Consider the following 19134-nt stretch of genomic DNA (forward strand, 5'->3'; position numbering starts at 1 on the left):
GCCGTGACATGGTTCTGCGATGCGGTGCCCTGCGTCCGCTCATGCAGCAGCTTACGGAGAACTCAAGCCGACGATGCTCCGCAATGCCACGTGGACGCTGTCCAACTTCTGTCGTGGCAAGCCGCAGCCGCAGTTCGAGTTGGTGGCGCCCGCACTCCCGACTCTGGGCCAGCTCATCTACACCCACGACGAGGAAGTGCTGACGGACGCTTGCTGGGCTCTGTCGTACCTGTCTGATGGATCCAACGAGAAGATTCAGGCAGTGATCGAGGCTGGTGTGTGCCGGCGAATTGTGGAGCTGCTAATGCACCACTCTCCTTCTGTGCAGACACCTGCTCTGCGCACGGTCGGCAACATCGTGACGGGCGACGATCTGCAGACGCAGGTCATTATCAACCTGAACGCGCTCCCGTGCCTGCGTGCGCTTCTGGAGAGCCCCAAGAAGGGCATCCGAAAGGAGGCCTGCTGGACGCTCTCTAACATCACGGCCGGCAACCAGGAGCAGATCCAATTCATCATTGAGGCTGACATTTTCCCTCCCTGATTAACTTCCTGTCCACGGCCGAGTTCGACATTCGCAAGGAAGCTGCCTGGGCTGTGTCGAACGCTACGTCTGGTGGTTCGGCGGAGCAGATCATGCACCTTGTCAGCCTTGGTATGTGCATGGTCCCTGTGGTTGTATTGCGTTTATGTTTTTTTTTCTAACGCAGATTGAATTGCTGCTCACAGGTTGCATCAAGCCACTGTGCGATTTGCTGGAGGTCAAGGACGCGAAGGTGGTGATCGTGGCTCTGGAGGGTCTCGAGAACATTCTTCGTGTGGGCGAGCAGCAGAAGACCAACGACATCAACGACATTGCGACGATGATCGATGAAGCGGACGGTGTGAACAAGATTCAGGCGCTGCAGTACCACGCCAACGAAGGTACGCTGATCTGCGCAGCATCGTATACACCAAATATTGGCGCTTACTTACTCACTGGTTTGCTTATCGATGACAGACATTTACATGAAGTCCATGAAGATTGTGGAGGCATACTTCAACGGCGAGGAGGATGCGGAGGATAGCCTAGCCCCGACACGGACGCCAACGCACAGCAGTTCCAGTTTGGCACATCCTCGGACCAGCCCACGATGTTCCAGTTTGGCCAGAACTGATTGATGGATCAGGAAACGATGAGCTAGACAGTAACGGATTCGATTGACCCAATGGACGGATGCAAGAGAAGTCTGTGGAATGACCCGGGAGATAGTACTCGTGCGAAATGTATTTCCCCTGTTTGCTTTTTTTATTATCAGCGCTGTCAGAAATCGTATCTTGCTCACGTTGAAGATGTGCTGGGTCAAGTTTGGAGTGCGGTACACGACGCGCAACATCCGTGCCACGTCACATCCACCGTTTGCGCAACACGCAGGTTGTGCGAATGTTGCGCCATCCTCAGGCACCAAGGACGCACGTGCACTGCAAGAAGTTTCCTGGGCCCACGTCTCGTGCAGAGCCTTCGACTGTCTCGGCCACTTGCGCTCTCGCCCCGACAGCCCCACACCCCGCTACAACCCTCACAGACACAATGGTGCACTACCGCAGCACGCGCGGCGGCGTCCGCGGCCTCAGCTTCGAGCAGGCGGTGCTCACGGGCCTGGCGGCCGACCGCGGCCTGCTGGTGCCCGAGGCCGGCGAGTTCCCGATGCTGCCGGCCGACGCGCTGGACAAGTGGGCGTCGCTGTCGTACCAGGAGCTGGCCGCGGAGGTCATGGGCCTCTTCATCGACGAGAGCGAGATCTCCCGCGCGCAGCTGCGCGCGCTCGTGGCCAAGAGCTACAACTCGAGCACGTTCCGCGCCGAGGAGGTGGCGCCCGTAGTCAAGGTGACGGACCAGATGCTGGTGCTCGAGCTGTTCCACGGCCCCACCTTCGCCTTCAAGGACATCGCGCTGCAGTTCCTGGGCAACCTCTTCGAGTTCTTCCTGCAGCGCAAGAACAAGGCGCTGCCCGCGGGCGCACCCAAGCACCAGATCACGGTGGTGGGCGCCACGTCAGGCGACACCGGCAGCTCGGCCATCTACGGCCTGCGCGGCAAGGAGAACGTCGAGGTGTTCATTCTCTTTCCCGAGGGCCGCGTGAGCGCCATCCAGCAGCGCCAGATGACCACCGTGCTGGACGAGAACATCCACAACGTGGCCGTCAAGGGCACGTTCGACGACTGCCAGGCCATCGTCAAGGACCTGTTCGCCAACGCCGACTTCAAGGCCAAGTACCACCTGGGTGCTGTCAACTCCATCAACTTCGCGCGCATCCTGGCGCAGATCGTCTACTACGTCTGGGCCTACTTCCGCGCGCGAGAGCATGGCGTCACCGGCGAGATCGCCTTCTCGGTCCCCACGGGCAACTTCGGCGACATCCTCGCCGGCTTCTACGCCAAGAAGCTGGGCGTGCCCATCGGCAAGCTCATCGTGGCCACCAACGAGAACGACATCCTCCACCGCTTCTTCTCTACGGGCAAGTACCACCGCCGCGACATTGAACACACCATCTCGCCGTCCATGGATATCTGCGTGTCCAGCAATTTTGAGCGCTACCTGTTCGCGCTGAGCGGCGAGAACCACGACATCCTGCGCGGCTGGATGCAGGGCTTCGAGCAGACGAACGAGCTGACGATCTCGGGCGAGCTGCTCACCAAGGCGCAAGACGAGATGGCTTCGTACGCCGTGCTGCAGGACGAGGTGCGCTCCACCATCGCCGAGTACAAGAAGGTGCACCGTTACCTCTACGATCCGCACAGCGCTATCGGCGCGGCTGCTGCCATGCACTACGGCCAGGACGCGCTTACCGACAAGCCCAACTCGGCCGTGGTTGTCGTTGGCACGGCGCACTACGGTAAGTTCCTGCCTGTTGTGTCGAAGGCTCTTGGCGTGGCCGAGACTGAGATCCAGCAGCACCCGATCCTCAAGTCCCTCGAGTCGCTCCCCACCCGGCTAGCGGTTGCCAACAACTCGAGCGCCACCGTGGCCGAACACATCCGCAAGACCATTGCGAAGAAGAACCAGAAGGCCTGCGGCGACTGCTTCAGCCTGTGGTCGTCGGCCCCCACTGAGTGCAAGCTGGCCACGTTTGCGCTCGCCGCTGCGACGGTCGCTGCCGCGTTCTTGGTGGCTCGCCGCTCGAAGTAAATAGCGTAGTGGATGATAGTGGTGCGGTAGTAGCGGCAGTGCGTCGTTAGTTAACCATCATGTATGGACCTACATAGAGAAACATTGCAAAAAAACATTCGGGGAATAAATTATCGTCAAGGTTCGTCGGCACTTTTTAGTGAGAAAGAGATCGCTGCCCTGCCGGCCCGCATGCACCCGAAGCAGTAGCACGACCTTAAACTGAAAATGCAACGAGCCTGCTTCTATTCGACCCTGTACCCTTCATCTTCATTGTTGCGACTATTCCGTACAGTCGTTGACTTGGTTTCATCTTGTTTTGGGTCAGCATGCAGACTGGAATTGACGTACGTTGGCTTGGTGGAGGGAAAAGGACGGGTTGCCCGCGGCCTGATGACCAGGAGGCAAGCCGTCCATCGTCTGCTCGATGACTACATTATGGTGCAGTTGAATGTGCAGACCCCGCACTGCGGGGTCTGGTTCTGTGCGAGGTACGCCTTCTGATGCTGCCTCTGCAAGCTCTCGCGTGTTACCGTGACGACACTTGGGGATCCGCTCTTGGACCCATTGGCAGGCGCTCGGAAGCTCTGTTGGGACGGCTTGGCGGGCTCTTTGGGCGCGAACGAGATCCGCTCCTTGGTGTACTGGTTCTCGTACGAGTACTCGCCCGGCCTCGTCCTTGACAGCACGCGTCTCCAGCCTGTCGGTAGTCGCGCGATCTTCTTGGGCTCTGTGGGGGACAGCAGGCGCCCCACCGGAACGATGAGCTTCTTGAAGGCGTCGACGACGTTGGTTGAGTCGAGTGCGGACGTCTCCAAGAACTCCATCGAGTGCTTGGCTGCGAACCTTGCCGCCTCGAGCGTGGACACCTCTCTGCTCTCCGGCAGGTGGGCCAGGTCGCACTTGTTGCCCACGAGGATGAGCACGAGGCTCTCGTGCGAGTGCTCGTGCACCTGCGCCAGCCAGCCCGTGACGTGCTCGAACGAGCTGCGGTTCGTGATGTCGTACACGATCATGGCGCCCACGGCGTTGCGGTAATAGGCGGCCGTGAGCGACTGGAAGCGCTCCTGGCCGGCCGTGTCCCAGATCTGCGCCTTGAGCCGCCGGTCGCCGACGCGGATGGTCTTGGTGGCGAACTCGAAGCCCACGGTCTGCACGCTGTGCGGCATGTACTTGTTCTTGGTGAAGCGCATGACGAGGTTGGACTTGCCCACGCCCGAGTCGCCGATGAGCACCACCTTGAGGATGGACTCGGCCATGGGCGACGACGCTGTGGGCGACAAGCAGCGCGGGCTACTGGACGCCGACATGGCCCCGGCCGAGGCCTTGGCGGCGCCGGGCCCGGCGGGGCTGGACGCGCTCTCGCGGCCGCCGCTGAACTGCGTGGAGCTGATGGAGCGCCGCAGGTCGTGCTGCTGGCGGAAGACCTGGTGCTGCGCCACCTCCTTGGCCGAGATGTACTTGTGCAGCGGGTTGCCCGCCGCGTTGTTGTTGTCGGCGGAGGAGGAGGAGGAGGAGGACGCGGTGGCCGCCACCGACGACGACGGCTTGCTGCCCGTGGTCATGGCGAGGCGGTGGCGGGGAGCGGCTAAGATCAGGTGTGACGCAGGAGACGACGAAGAGCGCAGGCGACGCCTCGGCAGAGAGAGAGAGCCGCTTGAAGCGAGAAGCTTCGGCGAGTTCGGTTATGCGCCGAGGTGGCCGCGGTAGGGCGGAACAACGGCGTAATACCGCGGATATTGGATTGGGCGGGTGATCACAGAGAGGGTGATTCGGCCGAACGAACTAAAAGATGTGTTAAATATCGTGGAACTTTATAACAAAGTATTCTTATTATAACAGGTGCAGCATATATTACGGGGTGGACGTGTGTGGACGCCGGAGGACAATCAGGGCGCTTTGCTTCGCGCAGCTCCGCTTTGGATGCTCGCTTGGCAGAGGCAATGGCTTGGAGGAGGTCCACACAGCCACTCGCATCGCCACTGCGTCCTATACTGAAAGTCACCGCCCCTGCACGCCATGGTTGCTGAGGCCAAGAAGAGGAAGGCTCCAGCCGCTCCGGCGCCCAAGGCCAAGCGAGTCACGCGCTCCAGCGCACATGCTGCTGTTCCTGCTGTCACTGCCGACATTCAGCCTCCAGCGCATGCTGCCGACGAAGCTCCACCACCGGAAAAGAGCTCCACCGCCACCAGCAACAGCCACAAGATCGTGGCGTTCCTGCGCGGGGTGAACGTCGGGGGTCGCGTGCACAGCATGAAGGCCATCGCTGACGCGCTGGGCAAGGCGGGGCTGTCCAACGTCGAGACGTTCCTGGCCAGCGGGAACGTCGTATTTGACGCGCCCGACGGAGCTTCGGTGCTCGCTGTCGAACACCGAGTCGAGGCCGCGCTCGAGGACCTCTTCGGCGGCCACATTCCGGTGCTGGCCCGCTCCCTGGACGAGGTGGCTCAGCTCGGGGGTCGGATCATCAAGTCCGCGACGGCTGTCAACGTGGTGCTGGTGAAGGAAACACTGACCCAGGAGCAACGGCGCATCCTCGAGGCTCTGTCCACGGACGCGGACGAGCTCGAGCTGCTGGATAAGGAGTTCGTGTGGTACTCGGTCACGAAGATGAGCGAGTCTCCGCTGTTCAAGGTAGCCTTCGACAAGAAGCTCGGCGTCCCCGTCACGGTTCGAACGGTGAATACCTTGCGCCGAATTGCAAAGAAATTTGGCTAAGAACTACGCTCAGCGATTGAGCTGGATCGACCGCTTCATTGCCGACATGCATCTACAGCAACTCTATCCAAGTTTCGTATGAGCGTTCCTCCCTTTCGTATCGGCTTGAAATCTCTCTCGACGACAAATTGTCTGCCTGCCACTCGCCATTTGGGATCATGACCTCGTCGTCATGCACGCTATGAGCAATACACATGTCACCCTCTTCGTCTGAATGCTCTTCTTCAACCACAGACTCTGGACGATCCTCGTCATTGCCATTGTCTGTGGCGTACGTGTAGATCTCTGCGGGTACTGGACTTGGTAGCACATTGATCTTCATCTTGAATACTCGTGCCAGCAGCTGAAGCCCTTGAACTTCATTTTTCGACAGCAACGTCACTGCCAGGCCCTTGCCGCCAAAGCGACCAGTCCGGCCAACACGATGCAGATACGTTGCTGGATCACGCGGCAGATCCAAGTTCACCTATACGAGTTCATGGTTGAAGCCTTAGAAAAGTTGGTATGATGACCTACTTGATGACAGGATAGGACGTACCACAAAGTTCACTTTATCGACGTCGATTCCTCGCGCAGTGAGATCGGTAGATACCAACACACGCGAGCGAGATGCCCGAAAACTTTCCATCACTTCCAAACGGGTAGCTTGGGTCTGCGACCCAGTGATGCACGCTGCTGGCCAGCCCTGTGCAGCAAGCGCTGTGGCCAGCGCCTCAGCGCGGAATTTGTCGTTGCAAAACACCATGCACTGCACGAACACGATTTCTGACAGAAGCGCCGCTAGCTTCACCACCTTCGCTTTCATATTCAGCACATCATCGCCGGATTTTTGTGCAGCTGAGGGCTCGACAACGCTGTAAAACTGGCGCACGTGACGTAGCCAAAGTTCCGGGGCGCTCGCCTGCTCTCGCTCCTTCAAGTCTTCTAGGTCTTCAGTAGAGGAAATGAATTCGGTAGTGACATCATTCGGGCCTCGAACCCTCACAATCTGCTCGTCAAAGTTGTGGTATAATAAAAAGTTGGCTACTGATATCAGTCAGATGGGCAGTTTGGCTGCACATCTACAAACCTGCGGCGTCCTCGTTAGCTGCACAACGGCGACCAACTGATCAGGCGTAAATGTGGCTGAAAAGGCGAGGGTCTGTATTCAGCAGTATACGATGAGAGTTAATAATGGCCAACGAACATCACTGTAACACGCAGCTCACCTGCCGCCTTTCAGGAAGAGCGTCTGCAATGTACTGGATCTGAAATACAACCACAGTCAATACCAGGTCAACGCCCACCAACCACCAGAGGCTTCGTACATCTCTCTCGAAATCTCGCGCCATGAGCTTGTCTACCTCATCCAGCACCAGCAGTCGAATCGCACTGCAAGGCAGCGAGCACTGATCGATCAGTGCCTTCACGCGTCCTGGCGTGCCCACCACGATATGACAGCCCGCTGCCAAGTGCCTCTGCCACCCACAACACGTCCAACGCAATCAGCATCTCCACTCACAAGACCGCCTCCCCTGGTTCTTCCTAGTACCTGGTCCTGAGCCACAGGAAGGCCGCCGATGCACGTGCGGATGACAAGCTCCGGTCGGAATTGCGCCAGTTGACGCAGCACCGTCTCGATCTGCACCGCGATCTCCCTCGTCGGCGCCAGGATCAGCGCCAACGGTTCTCCCACTGACAGCATCTGCTCGCCCTCACCCGCCTGGCACCTTTTCTCCACGAAGCGGATTGCGTGCTCGACGGCGGTGACCCCGAAGACGGCGGTCTTGCCTGTGCCAGACTTGGCCTGGCCGACCACGTCGTTGCCGAACAGAGCCACGGGCAGCGCGTGCAGCTGGATGGGCGACGGCCGCAGGAAGCGCATGGCGCCCAGAGCCCGAGAGACGTCTCCATGCAGCGGGAGGTCGCTGAACGTCGTCGCGCTGGCAGCCAGCACCGTGTCCGACGCCATTGCAATGATTGACAATGGTTCGGGGACAGTGTGTGTGGACTAGCACCACCGAAACTGTAGCCATCTCGTCTCAAACGTCGCAGACAACTTCAACAAGTGCAAAGTATCAAATGGGGTGCCGCCGTCGCTCAACGCCGCGATAGCCTCTCACCGGTGTCTCTAAGATACAGGAAACACTGTAGCGATTCCAGCTTGTGGGATAGAAACTTATGGTGGACGTTTAGCCTTCTGCTACCTGCTCCTCATTCGCCTCGCTGCTGGCAATGGGGACGCTGAGATCAACTTCTTCTACGTAACTAGCGGGGAAATAGCCTTTGGTACCATCGCACGTTTCGCCTAGCCACCACTCGCCTCCAGCTTTCGAGAGCACGCGCAGAATCTCGCCGTAGTTAAGACTCAGTTCGTCCGAGTTCTCGGCTGCGTAGTCGTGGGTTATTCGAACTTGGACTGGGGCAGGCAACGAATCGCCTGGATCGACGGGACCTCGGTAGCGATCTACTGGTGCGCCACCACTGGAACCTTCACGCTTACCTGGAGAGTTAGTGTCATGCGCCACATTCTGGTGCAGGCTTTCGCGGTCAGAGTCCATTTCGCCTAGACCAGCTTCTCGATAAGTTTGACGTTCACGATACTGTCGAGAAATCCTTCTCGGTGAAAGTTGGCTCGCCGGCTGCTTTTCATCATGTGGAGGTGGCACAGGACTCGAGTTTGGCCACGATTCCCCAGTGCTATCGTCTTCCGACATTTGAAGTTTCGGTATGCCTTTCGTATTGTTTTGAACACCCTTCGCTCGGCCACGGGGAGAGGCTTCGCCACCAGGTAACACCTTCCATTGCATGATCGCTCCATCGTCTCCACCAACAGTAACCAAGTAGGAGTCGTCGAATGAGAAATCTAATGCTACAATGGCCGACGAATGGGCCTTGTATACTTTCCTCCTTGCTCCGCGGTGGGCAGGATATTTCAGCAGGTGAACACTCGATCGACATGCCACAGCGATCAAATCCTCACTGGAAGTTGTTCGAGTTGTTCCTGGTTCATTAAACTCACTTGAAGTTTTTGGTCCTGTAGTTGATACTGCTGCGATATCCACAACGTTGGGCGATTCTTCAGACCAGATACCGGGTGTAGACCATCCAAACACGCATGTCCATTTAATCCATTGAACATCGCGGACTAGGAATGCATCAGTAATTTGCTTGGTCTCACCCTTGTACGGAGAAACGAGCCAATGAAGAATCTCACCGTCGGCTGCGTTGCTCTGCAAGATGTCCCCATCCTTGTTCCACGTTAAATGCATGACTGCACTTGAATGTCCTTCACATACATGAAGCTTCTTGTATCCGTTCACGACGTCGTAGATGTACACGAACGTGTCCTTCACACCGACAGCCAAGTACTTTGCATTCGGGCAATATTTCACCTGTGCAATCGCTCGAAATCCGGGGCCAGAAAGGCCTACTTGCAAGTTGGTAGTACTACCCGAGTTTGACTTGATGTTCTTTCGAAATGAAACCTTGAATGTGCCGCAATCTACAATTAAGAGTTCTCCTGAACTCAAACCAATTGTCAGTTCGTGTCCAGTCGGATGGAACTCCATGCAGAATGCTTTAACGCTTGAGGTTATGAAAGTCCCAAGGTACAACCTACGCGTACACATATGCTGCTGAAGATCCCAAACGCAAAGGTATCCATCTTGTGACACTGTTGCTGCCTCTTGTACCATAGGATGAGCAGCGCAGGCAGAAACCGCGCTACTCCGGGTTTCAAATATCAATTGCCAATCTCCAGTTGCAACATGAAGCTCCCATATGCAGCTGTTGCTAGTGGCAACAAGTACACAGCTGCCATCGTCGTTCCACACGATACTTGTTGGCTTTGCCGAAGCAGCAGCACCACCTGCACTAGTTTCATTTGGTAGCACAGTCGGCAACTGGAATACTTCTGCTGGATCCCCATGAGGAAGCAGTGCATGTGAACCTTCCTTGAACGTCCCTGTTAGTGGTGTGAACACTCCATGCGTGTTAACCCCAGGAATTCGCATAGGTTTACTCATTTGACACGTCCATAGCAATAGCTTCCCGTCATTACCACACGACATGATTAAGTTGAGCTTTTTGCAGTACGCAACTTGGAAAGCTGCTCCTTGGTGAGCTAACGGGCCACTATATTTCAGTTCTCCCAGACGAGAATTCAAGGCGGTGGAGTTTGGTCGCAGCACCATCCGTTTTGAGAGTCCTTCCATCTCTGCTTGAGCTTGTCTGGACAATTTGAATCGATTACCCGTTTCTTGATCGTGAGGCACGACATCGACGAGTCTCCCTGTCGATTCGTACATTATTTTCTCTAGTACGAGCTCGTTGATCTCCGCGTCTGTGTACTCATCTGGAATTTCCCACCATTTTGCAGGCTCTTTCCGAAGGTCTTTTTCGGAAAGAATTTCGATGTTGGGGCTCGCTCTTGGTTGTAGGAACAAGCACAGATCTCCTCGCGCCGTTCCTGCCACGATTCGGCCCAGTGAATGGTCAGTGGAGTTTGTCGCGATCAACTCTTTTGAGTGTTCATCATACAAGTACAAAGGCGGAGAATCGTTAATGAATGTTAAACTTGTGAAGTCTTGGACCTCAAAACGCCCATGAAATGACGGAACATTGCCCTCCAGCTTCCAAACTTTCTCGGTCGGAGTGGGAGGACGTAGCCTGGGAGGACCACCAAACGTGGAACGGGAAAATGCACTATCAGCGTTTTCTTTCGACGGCGGGGGTACATAATCAGATTTCGTTAGCGTCCAAAACCGAATATGCCGAACACCGCAGCTAACTAAGGTGTAACAAGCATCGTCATCGTGCAAAGCTTGACCAGGTTTCTTTGATCGGTGTGTTTCTGGGCGACCATACGCCTGAAATGGATTAAATGCAATTGCATTCACCCGAAATGTGTGCCCTCGAGCGCTTACCAGAAGTTCCTGTGACTTCCAGTCGTGGATACAAATGGTATTGTACATATCGCCTCCCAGAGAAGCAACCAATTTCCCATCGTGAGAAAAGCTGATTGAGCGAACTGCGACTTGATGGCCCTTGAGGCACGCGAATCGTTTTCCTAGCGGTTCATCGTTCGCATTCCATACTAGAAGGAACGCTGACCGCCCCGCTTGCCCCGATGCTACAATGCGTTGATTTGGATGGACTGTCACACTCGTAACTTCGTTCGTGTGTTCTCGAAAATACCGCTGCGAATTGGTTTCTTTCTTGTACAGAACCACCAACGTCGCAGTAAACCACATAATTTCCCCAGTTGACAAATAGAAGACATTATTGTTGGTACTAGCATTGGGAGCTGCAGGGTGACTGCTGGAAAGCGACGTAGTGGCTCCACTTCGGCACCCATACACAAAGTCCAGCTCTAGTTTTGCTCGCGGTGCCTGACCACCAGCGCTCGAATCCAAGTTCGACGTTTCTTCGCGATCGTAAATACTCGGAGCAAACACGTTGCTTCGACACTGTGGATATCGTACCAGAGCTCGCTCATACATTTGCTGTCGCTGCTGCGAAAGCATGATCTGAGACCCATCGACGCGCTTTTCAATGTTAGCAACGCGAGGGAGTATCTTATCTGGCGAACAACGAAGCAGTCAGGAGATACAATTCAGACGAACACAACTAAGCCCTGAGCAATCTTACCGAACGCAAGTCTTCCGTCAGGACTGCGAGGTCCCCCTGGAGGAAGTGCCCCTCCACTAGCAGTCCGCTTGAGCTGGTGAATGCTTTTGAGCAGTCCACCGCCAAGCCTAACGACATCAAGTGCGCTGAGAACCAGTAGATATATATGTTGCCGCTACCATGTACTCACTTTGGCAGCCGCGGAGGCGACACAGCAGGCTGCGGGACGATGTCCAGAGGCGTGACGACGGGGTGGATCTCGAAGGGCGCCGGCCGCTTGGGCGACGCGAAGGGCTTCGTCTTGGCGACGCTGTTGGACCACGAGCGCTTGGAGCTGACGTTGGCCGCCACCTCCTCGAACTCGGCGAGCACCTTGGCCATCTGCTCCCTCATGGCCTCGAGCACGGAGCCGCGCTCTCGCAGCTGGCGCTCCACCTCGTCCGAGATGAGCGACGTGAGCTGGTCGTGGTCGGCCGCCGCCTGGCCGCCGCCGCCTTCTGCTTCGCCTGCACACAGAGCCACAACGCGTCAGCCCAGTACTCGCCATCGCAAGCTAAAGTCGTTCAGCTCGTCGCACTCATGGGCGTCGGCGTCCGGGCAGGTCAGTCACTCAGTCGGTCACTCGAGCCAATTGCGGACTGAAGTTGAAGTAACGGTCGGCGGTGTATTTTGTGTGCGCCACACCACAGCGAGATCCTTCCTCTCGTCACTCACTTTCACTTTGGAGTAGCGAAGCCGAGGACGACGCGGTTGGGGAGAGAACCATGCGCGTGAACGAGGAGAAGATCTCGCAGCTGCTGGACAAGGTGCGCTATAGCTGGCTGACTGTGCTGTCTGCATGGGTGCTGATGCTCTCTCTCTCTCTCGTGCTCGCTGCAGACCACGGACTTCGACAAGGATGAGCGCTACATGGCTACATCGGATCTCTGCGTCGAGCTGAACAAGGACGCGGAGCTGGGCGCGTACCTCGAGCCCAAGTGCGTCGCCAGAGAGAGGGAGACCGGGAGGAGAGGCGGCTGACGCTCGTGTGTCTTTGTGTGCAGAGTGTGCGCGGCGGTGCTGAAGCAGCTGGACGACAAGTCGAACGACGTGCAGTCCATCGCCGTCAAGTGCCTGGGCATCCTGGTGACCAAGGTGCAGGTGGCGCAGGTGGCGGACATCTGCGCCAAGCTCTGCGACCTCATCCTCAACGGCAAGCCGGAGCTGCGGGACATCTACTCGATCGGGCTCAAGACCATCGTGGCCGACGTGTCGCAGCCCACGGGGGCGTCCATCGCCACGGGCGTCTGCACGCGGCTGCTCACCGGCCTGGGCAAGGACAAGGACGCCGCGGTGAAGGCCGAGACGCTGGACATCCTCACGGACCTGCTGCGCCGCTTCGGCTACGATGTCGCCACCGAGCACGCGACAATTATGGAGCTGCTGATGGTGCAGCTCACGGACGAGTCGCCCCTTGTACGCAAGCGCGCCACCGCTTGCGTTGGCTCGCTGGGCGTCATGGCGTCGGATGTGCTGGTGAGCCGCCTGGTGGAGCACCTGATCAAGGGCATTCAGGGATCCTCCGACTCGGCCAATGTCCGCACGCTCATCCAGACGATCGGCATGCTCTCGCGCACGGCAGGCCACCGTCTCGGACAGCACCTGGACGCCGTGATCCGCATCCTGGTGCAGTTTTGCGGAGATCCGGAAGATGAGTCGCTGCAAAACGAAGACTCGGACGAGCTCCGTGGGAACTGCTTCCAGGCGTTTGAAGCATTTGTCATCCGTTGTCACAACGAGATCACACCACACGTGGAAGCTATCCTGAAACTTGTGATGCAGTTCATCTCGTACGACCCGAACTACAACTACGTTGACTCAGCCGACGAGGACGAAGACATGGAGGAAGAAGAAGAGGAGTACAGTGATGAAGAAGGAGACTACAGTGATGACGACGACACGAGCTGGAAGGTTCGTCGCGCGAGTCTTCGAGTCTTGACTGCAATTATCACGACTAGACCGGAGCTTCTGGAGCAGCTCTACATTCACTGTGCCCAGACTTTGATCTCGCGGTTTAAAGAGCGTGAAGAGAACGTTCGGATCGACGTGTTTGGGGTGTTTGCAGAGCTTCTTCGCGCTACTCGTAAGACCCTTCCAAACTCAAACGGAGCTGGTTCTTTCCACCCACCCACGTCGAACGGGTGCATTACTCAGCTGGAGCAGCGCTTAAATACGATCGTTGTTGGAGCTAACAAACAGTTCGGAACGAAGGCTTCAGTCCCGTCGCGCTGTGCTGTGGTCGCGATGCTAAGCGAGCTCGCAATGGTGGAGCATGGAAAGCTTGGGGACTTCATCGGCCGTTTAATGCCGAACATTCTGAATGCGGTGGAAGACAAGCACTCAGATCTTAAGCTGGATGCGTTACTCTTCCTTCGACTACTCATTGACACGCACACCGTGGAACCGTTCCGATTGCACGTTGAGTCAATTGTTAAAGTTGCCGTGCAGTGCGCAAAGGGAGATTGGTACAAGACAGTTGCAAAGGCATTGGGCTTGATCGAATCTCTCGTCCGTATTATTCGTTCCGACGACGGAGACGTGACGTACAAACCGTACGCGGTACCCTTTTTCGAAGCAGTTTTGCCTAGCTTGAAGGTTCACGACATCGACCAAGAAATCAAGGAGGCTGCTATTAGCAGTATTGGGGAAATCATTGCTGTGCTGGGTGCGTAACGATTGATATGGGGACATTACCAACGAGCTGATTAGTTAACCTATTGCTATTATGACTAGGTGATGAGCTTGGGCCTCGTGTGGGTGAAGTTTACCCTCTGCTGATGGAGCGCCTGAACAACGAAATCACGCGCGTTCAAAGCATCAAGGCAATCGGAGTCATTGCACGCTCGAAGCTCAACTTGGATATGTCGCCTATTCTCGTGGAGTGCACCCAGACTCTTGCCCAGCTGCTGCGTCAGCAGTCTCGCACGTTGAAGCAAGCAACACTGGCTACCCTAAATGATCTGGTCGTCCACAAGGGTGCTAACATGCCCGAGACGCTACACTGTGAAGTCGTGCTAGAAGCTTCGCTTCTTCTTGTGGATGTGGACCTTCAGTTGTGCCGCATGAGTATCACATTGGTGTCGAACTCGCTTCGTGTGTGTCCGCATGTCGCCTCAACGGATGCGCTGCTGCAAAATGCTCAAGTGAAGGCTCTCGAATTGTGTCACAGCTCCATGCTTCAGGGCCCCACGCTGGATTCCCTGAAGGGTCTTTTCGCGCAACTGACGCAGTTGAATTCTCCGGGTAGTAGCTTCCCAGATTTGTTCAAGGCGTTGATGGCGACGCCTTCTGAGGAGTCGAAGCACTCGGTGCTGAACATCGCTCGGTGTGTTGCTGGTGTGTGTGTCGCTACGACAGAAGAGAATCGTAAGGTGGCTTTTGCAAAGTTCGTCGGTGATATCACCCAAACCGAGTCTGAAAAGAACCGCGTGTTGGCCTTGTACTGCTTGGGTGAGTTCGGTCGCAAGATCAAGCTTGCTGGGTACCCTGACGTGAAGGAAATCATTCTGAATTGCTTCAATAATGCGGGCGAGGAAGTGAAGGCTGCTGCCGCGTATTCGCTCGGCAGTATTTGCGTTGGAAACATGGAAGAGTATCTGGATACCATCATGGTAAAATTGGAGCTCGGAGAGAACTCCTATCTTCTGCTGACGTCCCTGCGCGAAGTCATTTCTGACCACGCAGCAAAACCGCACCACGGTTTTGCAATGTATGTGGACCGTGTGCTTCCGGTTCTGCAGAAGATGAGCTCTCGCCAGGAGGAAGGAGTCCGGAATATGGTTGGAGAATGCATGGGAAAGCTTTCTGTGACGGACAGTACCAAGATCATGCCCATTGTGACGGAGCTGTGCGGATCCGCAGACGTGTGGTCGCGCTGGACTGCAGTGACTAGTCTCAAGTACGCCATGACGACAACGGCCCAAGAACCGGCTGTCAATGCAATTTTTGCCCACATTGACCCCTTCCTGGCGGCTCTTGAAGATGAAGATCTGCACGTTCGTCGGGCCGCCCTGTTGGTCCTCAATACGGCTGCTCACCACCACGCACACTATTTGGTGCCGTATGTGCGTGAACGTATTTTCCCAGTGCTCTTGAAAGCGACTGAAATTAAGTTGGAGCGTGTGGTGGATCTTGGGCCGTTCAAGCACAAGGTGGACGATGGCCTTCCTCTTCGTAAGGCTGCGTACTCGTGCGTGGATACTCTGATTCAGGTGCTGCCTCAGCAGCTGGACATCTCCCTGTTCTTCGACCAGCTGAAGCGAGGCTTGGGAGACCAGGATGATATCCAAATGCTCAGCCACCAGATCTTGATCAAGATTTGCTACGTCCAGCCTGGCAGCATTGTGGGTGCGTTGGATTCGTTGATAGATCCACTAGAGAAGACGATCAACAAGAAGGTGAAGGAGGACCAGGTCGGCCCCGAGGTTGAGCGTGTGAAGGATCTCATTCGCAGCGCATTGCGCACGCTCGACGCCATCAGCGCTGTGCGCGACGTGGACTCCCACCCGAGACTGAACAACGTTATGGAAAACGCGAAGAAGAACAAAATGCTGGGTCCGCTGCTGGAAACAATTCGCAGTGAGCGCAGTAGCAACTAAAGTGGTAAAGAGCTGAACACCGCAAATGGTTTTAGTTCGTGGATGACTCCAGCAATAACGTCCAGCTAAGACTTCAATGATTTGTTTCTTTCGCTGAAGGGCTATCATAGTTCGTCGCTTGGTGTTCTCATCTCATTGGCTTTGGTTGAGTCTGTGCTCTGAGATTGCTGACGAGAATGTTTCCGCTGTGTATGTGGGTGTTTACCATGTTTAGGATCTTTACCAGGTTTCTTCGCTGATTTCTTGCGCCGAGGTTTGCTTGCTCTCTTCTTGGGGTGCTTGTAGTGTCCACGCTTGTAACGTCCACCAGCATAGGCCTTGCCATTCCACTCGTACTCCTGCACGTTGGGCTGGTCATCGAGAAACCGCATGACGTCCTGAGCGAAAATTCCCTTTTGCAGTCCAACCAGTAGCTTCGAGTCGGCGACTTCATAGATGTTCACTTCAACCCCTCCATTCCACAGCATCTGCGAGCAACAGTGCGTGAGTGCGTTCATTGTGCAATGGCAATCGATTCCACGCTTCTCACCTCTTTCCACCGTGATGCAACGTCAGAGAGGGGTTCTCGGGATCGACCGCCTGCGTCCTTCATCGTCACAAAAATCATTTGCGGGCCAAGCGCCTTCGCTTCCTGCTCGTTCCTGAAATGCAGTCACGTCGGGCACTGGGTGAGCACCTTCGCCCTCGTTTTACTTGAGCCAGCATGCCACTTACTTGCCCTGCAGCCGCCGGTAGTGCTCTTCCCCCTCCGTTCGCAGCTCCACTTCGGCATCGCCAGCCTCCCACGCTTTCTCCAGCGCCTCGTAGTCGATCGCCTTAGCTCGGCCGCACTCACAACTAGGCACGACAGCCACGAGCAGACCCAGCAGCAACAGGAGAGACCACCGCATCCGCAACGGCACCATCCTCGACGGGTATGAATGACCCTTCGCCAAGATTTCCAGGAGGCTGGCCACCTTGGAGTTACGTCCCATGAGTCTATTTCCGGTCCATTACGTGTGAAGCTGTTGCGGACAAAATGCGCCGTGCTTCATGGGCGCCGCCACTATCCATCGTGGACACCAGAACCATCAAGAAGAAGCGATTAAGATGAACTGCAGCCTCGAAGATCAGCTTCATCAGCACGGCCAGGATCGCTCTCCGTTGAGCAATCCACCAACAAATACTTCGGGTTCTGCCTCGGTCAAGTGCTGCACTCAAGCTTGTTTTCTCCGTGAAGAACAGAACGCTCGAGAGCATCAGGTACGCCGCGAGGTGAATTTGTTCAAACTTCCCGTGTGCCTAATTTACTCTCCACGCACAGAAACTTCGTGATTCGTACGTAGCATTAAAGCTGGAGACAGACAAGGAAATCGCATTTCTCAAGCAGCAGCTTGCCTCGGCGCGATCTTCGGGACGTTCAACTATCACGACGAGTGATGCGCCTGGGTCTTCCTCGTCGTATCAAGTGTCGACTACAACTTCAACTTCATCGTCGATCCACACACTCGTCCCCACTATGTATTCCATCACGGACACTGGTGTCAAGCCAACAGGGCGAATCGATCGCCTGGGAAGCATCAAGTCGGCGCAAATTTTGGCATCTTTGCGGCCTTTGTCGGTTCCAGCTACAGCAGGTGTTGGTGTGGCGCGACGCGTGCTTGCAGCGCTGGCGGATCCGATGATGACAACTCAGCCATATTTACGATCTCTTCAGTTTGCCGCGGACCTGGTCGAGATGAGTGCTCAAGTTGGTGGCTTGCTGGAGCGCGAAGCACGTTGTCTGGATCTGCCTAGCCCCGTGTATGTGTTCGGTGACGTTCACGGCAACTGGACCGACCTGCGGTTTTTCGCGGAGCACATTTGGCATCTCGGGCTGGAACTCACGGCCGGCAGCTTTTTGTTTCTCGGTGACTATGTTGACCGCGGAAGCTCGTCACTAGAATGCACAGCCTACCTGTTCGCGCATAAACTTCTCCACCCAGGGAAGATCTTCTTGTTGCGGGGCAACCACGAAACGCGTGCTGTAAATGGTCTCGAGGCTCACTACGGTTCAGGTTGCTTGCTTGCACAATGCAAGTCCCGGTTCGGCGCTAGTGAAGGCGGTGTCGTCTGGCATCAGCTTAACAACGCATTTGACCGTCTTCCCGTCGCTGCAGCCATTGACAACGATGTTTTCTGTGTGCACGGTGGAATTCCTCGCCCAGTCGAAGGAAATGAGGACCTGCTCAAGACGATCGCTAAATTGCCAACGATAGCATCACTGGACACTTTGGACACTACATACTACGCTGATAAGCCGCAGCTCTCTATGATCGCAGACATGATTTGGGGTGACCCCGTGCGAAATGAAGGCGTGTTGGGTCGCAACGAGTTGGTTAGCAACTGGAGACTGGACTCCCGAGGCTTCGGTAAGAGTCCACGCGGAGGCGTTGCCGTGCGCTTCGGAGCCCAAGCGATTGACACATTTCTCGGGAAGTATGGTTTCTCGCGCATTATACGAGCCCATGAGGCCACTCGCGAGGGTTTGTCCTTCAGCAACTCAGCACGAGTGATCACTGTGTTTTCGACATCCAAGGACCATGGCATGGGCGATGATGCAAGTTGTGGTTGTGTCCTCGTGGACAACCAGCACTTGCGCTTCTTCAATCGAGCAAGAAATGCAGGTCGGAATCACCGACACCAGCTATTCAGACGAACCAGCGGATCGTCCTGGATCAGCCGCCTATCGAGTGGACTTTCACCTAGCAACTTCACAAACGGGTCGGGGTCACTGTATCGGCAGCGTGGAAGTCAGGACGGCGATGGTGACGATACGGACGATGAAAGCGATGAATCCAACAGCAGAAATGCACTTGTTCAGTGCACGGTTAATGGCCTGAGAATCAATCTTGACCACGATGGGCTCACTACCCACGACTTCAACCAAGGCAATGCCGAAGACAACAACCAAGCGGATGACGACTAGCTCGTAAAGCTAAGTAGAAAGTGAAACATGTGCCAACGTGAGATTTCTCAATCTATGAGTTAACTGTCGGCAGG

General features: G+C 55.9%; 9 protein-coding genes across 10 annotated transcripts; 6 read left to right on the forward strand and 3 right to left on the reverse strand.

Moving 5' to 3' along the window:
• Positions 1 to 19: 19 nt before the first annotated feature.
• On the forward strand, positions 20 to 544 carry IUM83_15566 (Importin alpha-2 subunit; the record flags this gene model as incomplete). Its single annotated transcript, XM_067940390.1, has 1 exon — positions 20 to 544. One exon carries the CDS (start codon positions 20 to 22, stop codon positions 542 to 544), a length of 525 nt encoding a protein of 174 aa, XP_067790620.1.
• Positions 545 to 636: 92 nt separating this feature from the next.
• IUM83_15567 (Importin alpha-2 subunit) lies at positions 637 to 1161 on the forward strand (the record flags this gene model as incomplete). The annotated part of the gene is made up of 3 exons (XM_067940391.1): positions 637 to 655; positions 730 to 924; positions 1001 to 1161. 3 exons carry the CDS (start codon positions 637 to 639, stop codon positions 1159 to 1161), a joined length of 375 nt encoding a protein of 124 aa, XP_067790680.1.
• A 409-nt stretch (positions 1162 to 1570) lies between these two features.
• Positions 1571 to 3169, forward strand: IUM83_15568 (Threonine synthase; the record flags this gene model as incomplete). Its single annotated transcript, XM_067940392.1, has 1 exon — positions 1571 to 3169. The coding sequence occupies one exon, from the start codon at positions 1571 to 1573 to the stop codon at positions 3167 to 3169; it is 1599 nt and encodes a 532-aa protein (XP_067790617.1).
• Positions 3170 to 3365: 196 nt separating this feature from the next.
• IUM83_15569 (Rab11 family GTPase) lies at positions 3366 to 4713 on the reverse strand (the record flags this gene model as incomplete). Its single annotated transcript, XM_067940393.1, has 2 exons — positions 3366 to 3461; positions 3610 to 4713. 2 exons carry the CDS (start codon positions 4711 to 4713, stop codon positions 3366 to 3368), a joined length of 1200 nt encoding a protein of 399 aa, XP_067790592.1.
• A 454-nt stretch (positions 4714 to 5167) lies between these two features.
• On the forward strand, positions 5168 to 5866 carry IUM83_15570 (DUF1697 domain-containing protein; the record flags this gene model as incomplete). Its single annotated transcript, XM_067940394.1, has 1 exon — positions 5168 to 5866. The coding sequence occupies one exon, from the start codon at positions 5168 to 5170 to the stop codon at positions 5864 to 5866; it is 699 nt and encodes a 232-aa protein (XP_067790567.1).
• A 52-nt stretch (positions 5867 to 5918) lies between these two features.
• Positions 5919 to 12057, reverse strand: IUM83_15571 (putative DEAD/DEAH box RNA helicase; the record flags this gene model as incomplete). Its single annotated transcript, XM_067940395.1, has 10 exons — positions 5919 to 6332; positions 6405 to 6854; positions 6936 to 7007; positions 7075 to 7113; positions 7174 to 7323; positions 7398 to 7856; positions 11332 to 11429; positions 11498 to 11604; positions 11667 to 11982; positions 12054 to 12057. The coding sequence occupies 10 exons, from the start codon at positions 12055 to 12057 to the stop codon at positions 5919 to 5921; spliced, it is 2109 nt and encodes a 702-aa protein (XP_067790548.1).
• A 183-nt stretch (positions 12058 to 12240) lies between these two features.
• IUM83_15572 lies at positions 12241 to 16113 on the forward strand (the record flags this gene model as incomplete). 2 transcript variants are annotated; one of them, XM_067940397.1, is made up of 5 exons in its annotated part: positions 12241 to 12282; positions 12356 to 12453; positions 12520 to 13426; positions 13493 to 14180; positions 14249 to 16113. In XM_067940397.1, 5 exons carry the CDS (start codon positions 12241 to 12243, stop codon positions 16111 to 16113), a joined length of 3600 nt encoding a protein of 1199 aa, XP_067790549.1. The 2 variants fall into 2 exon arrangements, with proteins under 2 accessions (XP_067790549.1, XP_067790550.1); XM_067940396.1 differs by having other exon boundaries at positions 13604 to 14180.
• Positions 16114 to 16217: 104 nt separating this feature from the next.
• Positions 16218 to 17087, reverse strand: IUM83_15573 (Mesoderm development candidate 2; the record flags this gene model as incomplete). The annotated part of the gene is made up of 3 exons (XM_067940398.1): positions 16218 to 16580; positions 16643 to 16754; positions 16828 to 17087. The coding sequence occupies 3 exons, from the start codon at positions 17085 to 17087 to the stop codon at positions 16218 to 16220; spliced, it is 735 nt and encodes a 244-aa protein (XP_067790551.1).
• A 115-nt stretch (positions 17088 to 17202) lies between these two features.
• Positions 17203 to 19060, forward strand: IUM83_15574 (Serine threonine protein phosphatase; the record flags this gene model as incomplete). Its single annotated transcript, XM_067940399.1, has 2 exons — positions 17203 to 17355; positions 17417 to 19060. 2 exons carry the CDS (start codon positions 17203 to 17205, stop codon positions 19058 to 19060), a joined length of 1797 nt encoding a protein of 598 aa, XP_067790552.1.
• Positions 19061 to 19134: the final 74 nt, after the last annotated feature.

The sequence above is a fragment of the Phytophthora cinnamomi genome (assembly GCF_018691715.1).
Source record: "Phytophthora cinnamomi strain GKB4 chromosome Unknown Contig45, whole genome shotgun sequence".
In the NCBI taxonomy this organism is placed as follows: domain Eukaryota; phylum Oomycota; class Peronosporomycetes; order Peronosporales; family Peronosporaceae; genus Phytophthora; species Phytophthora cinnamomi.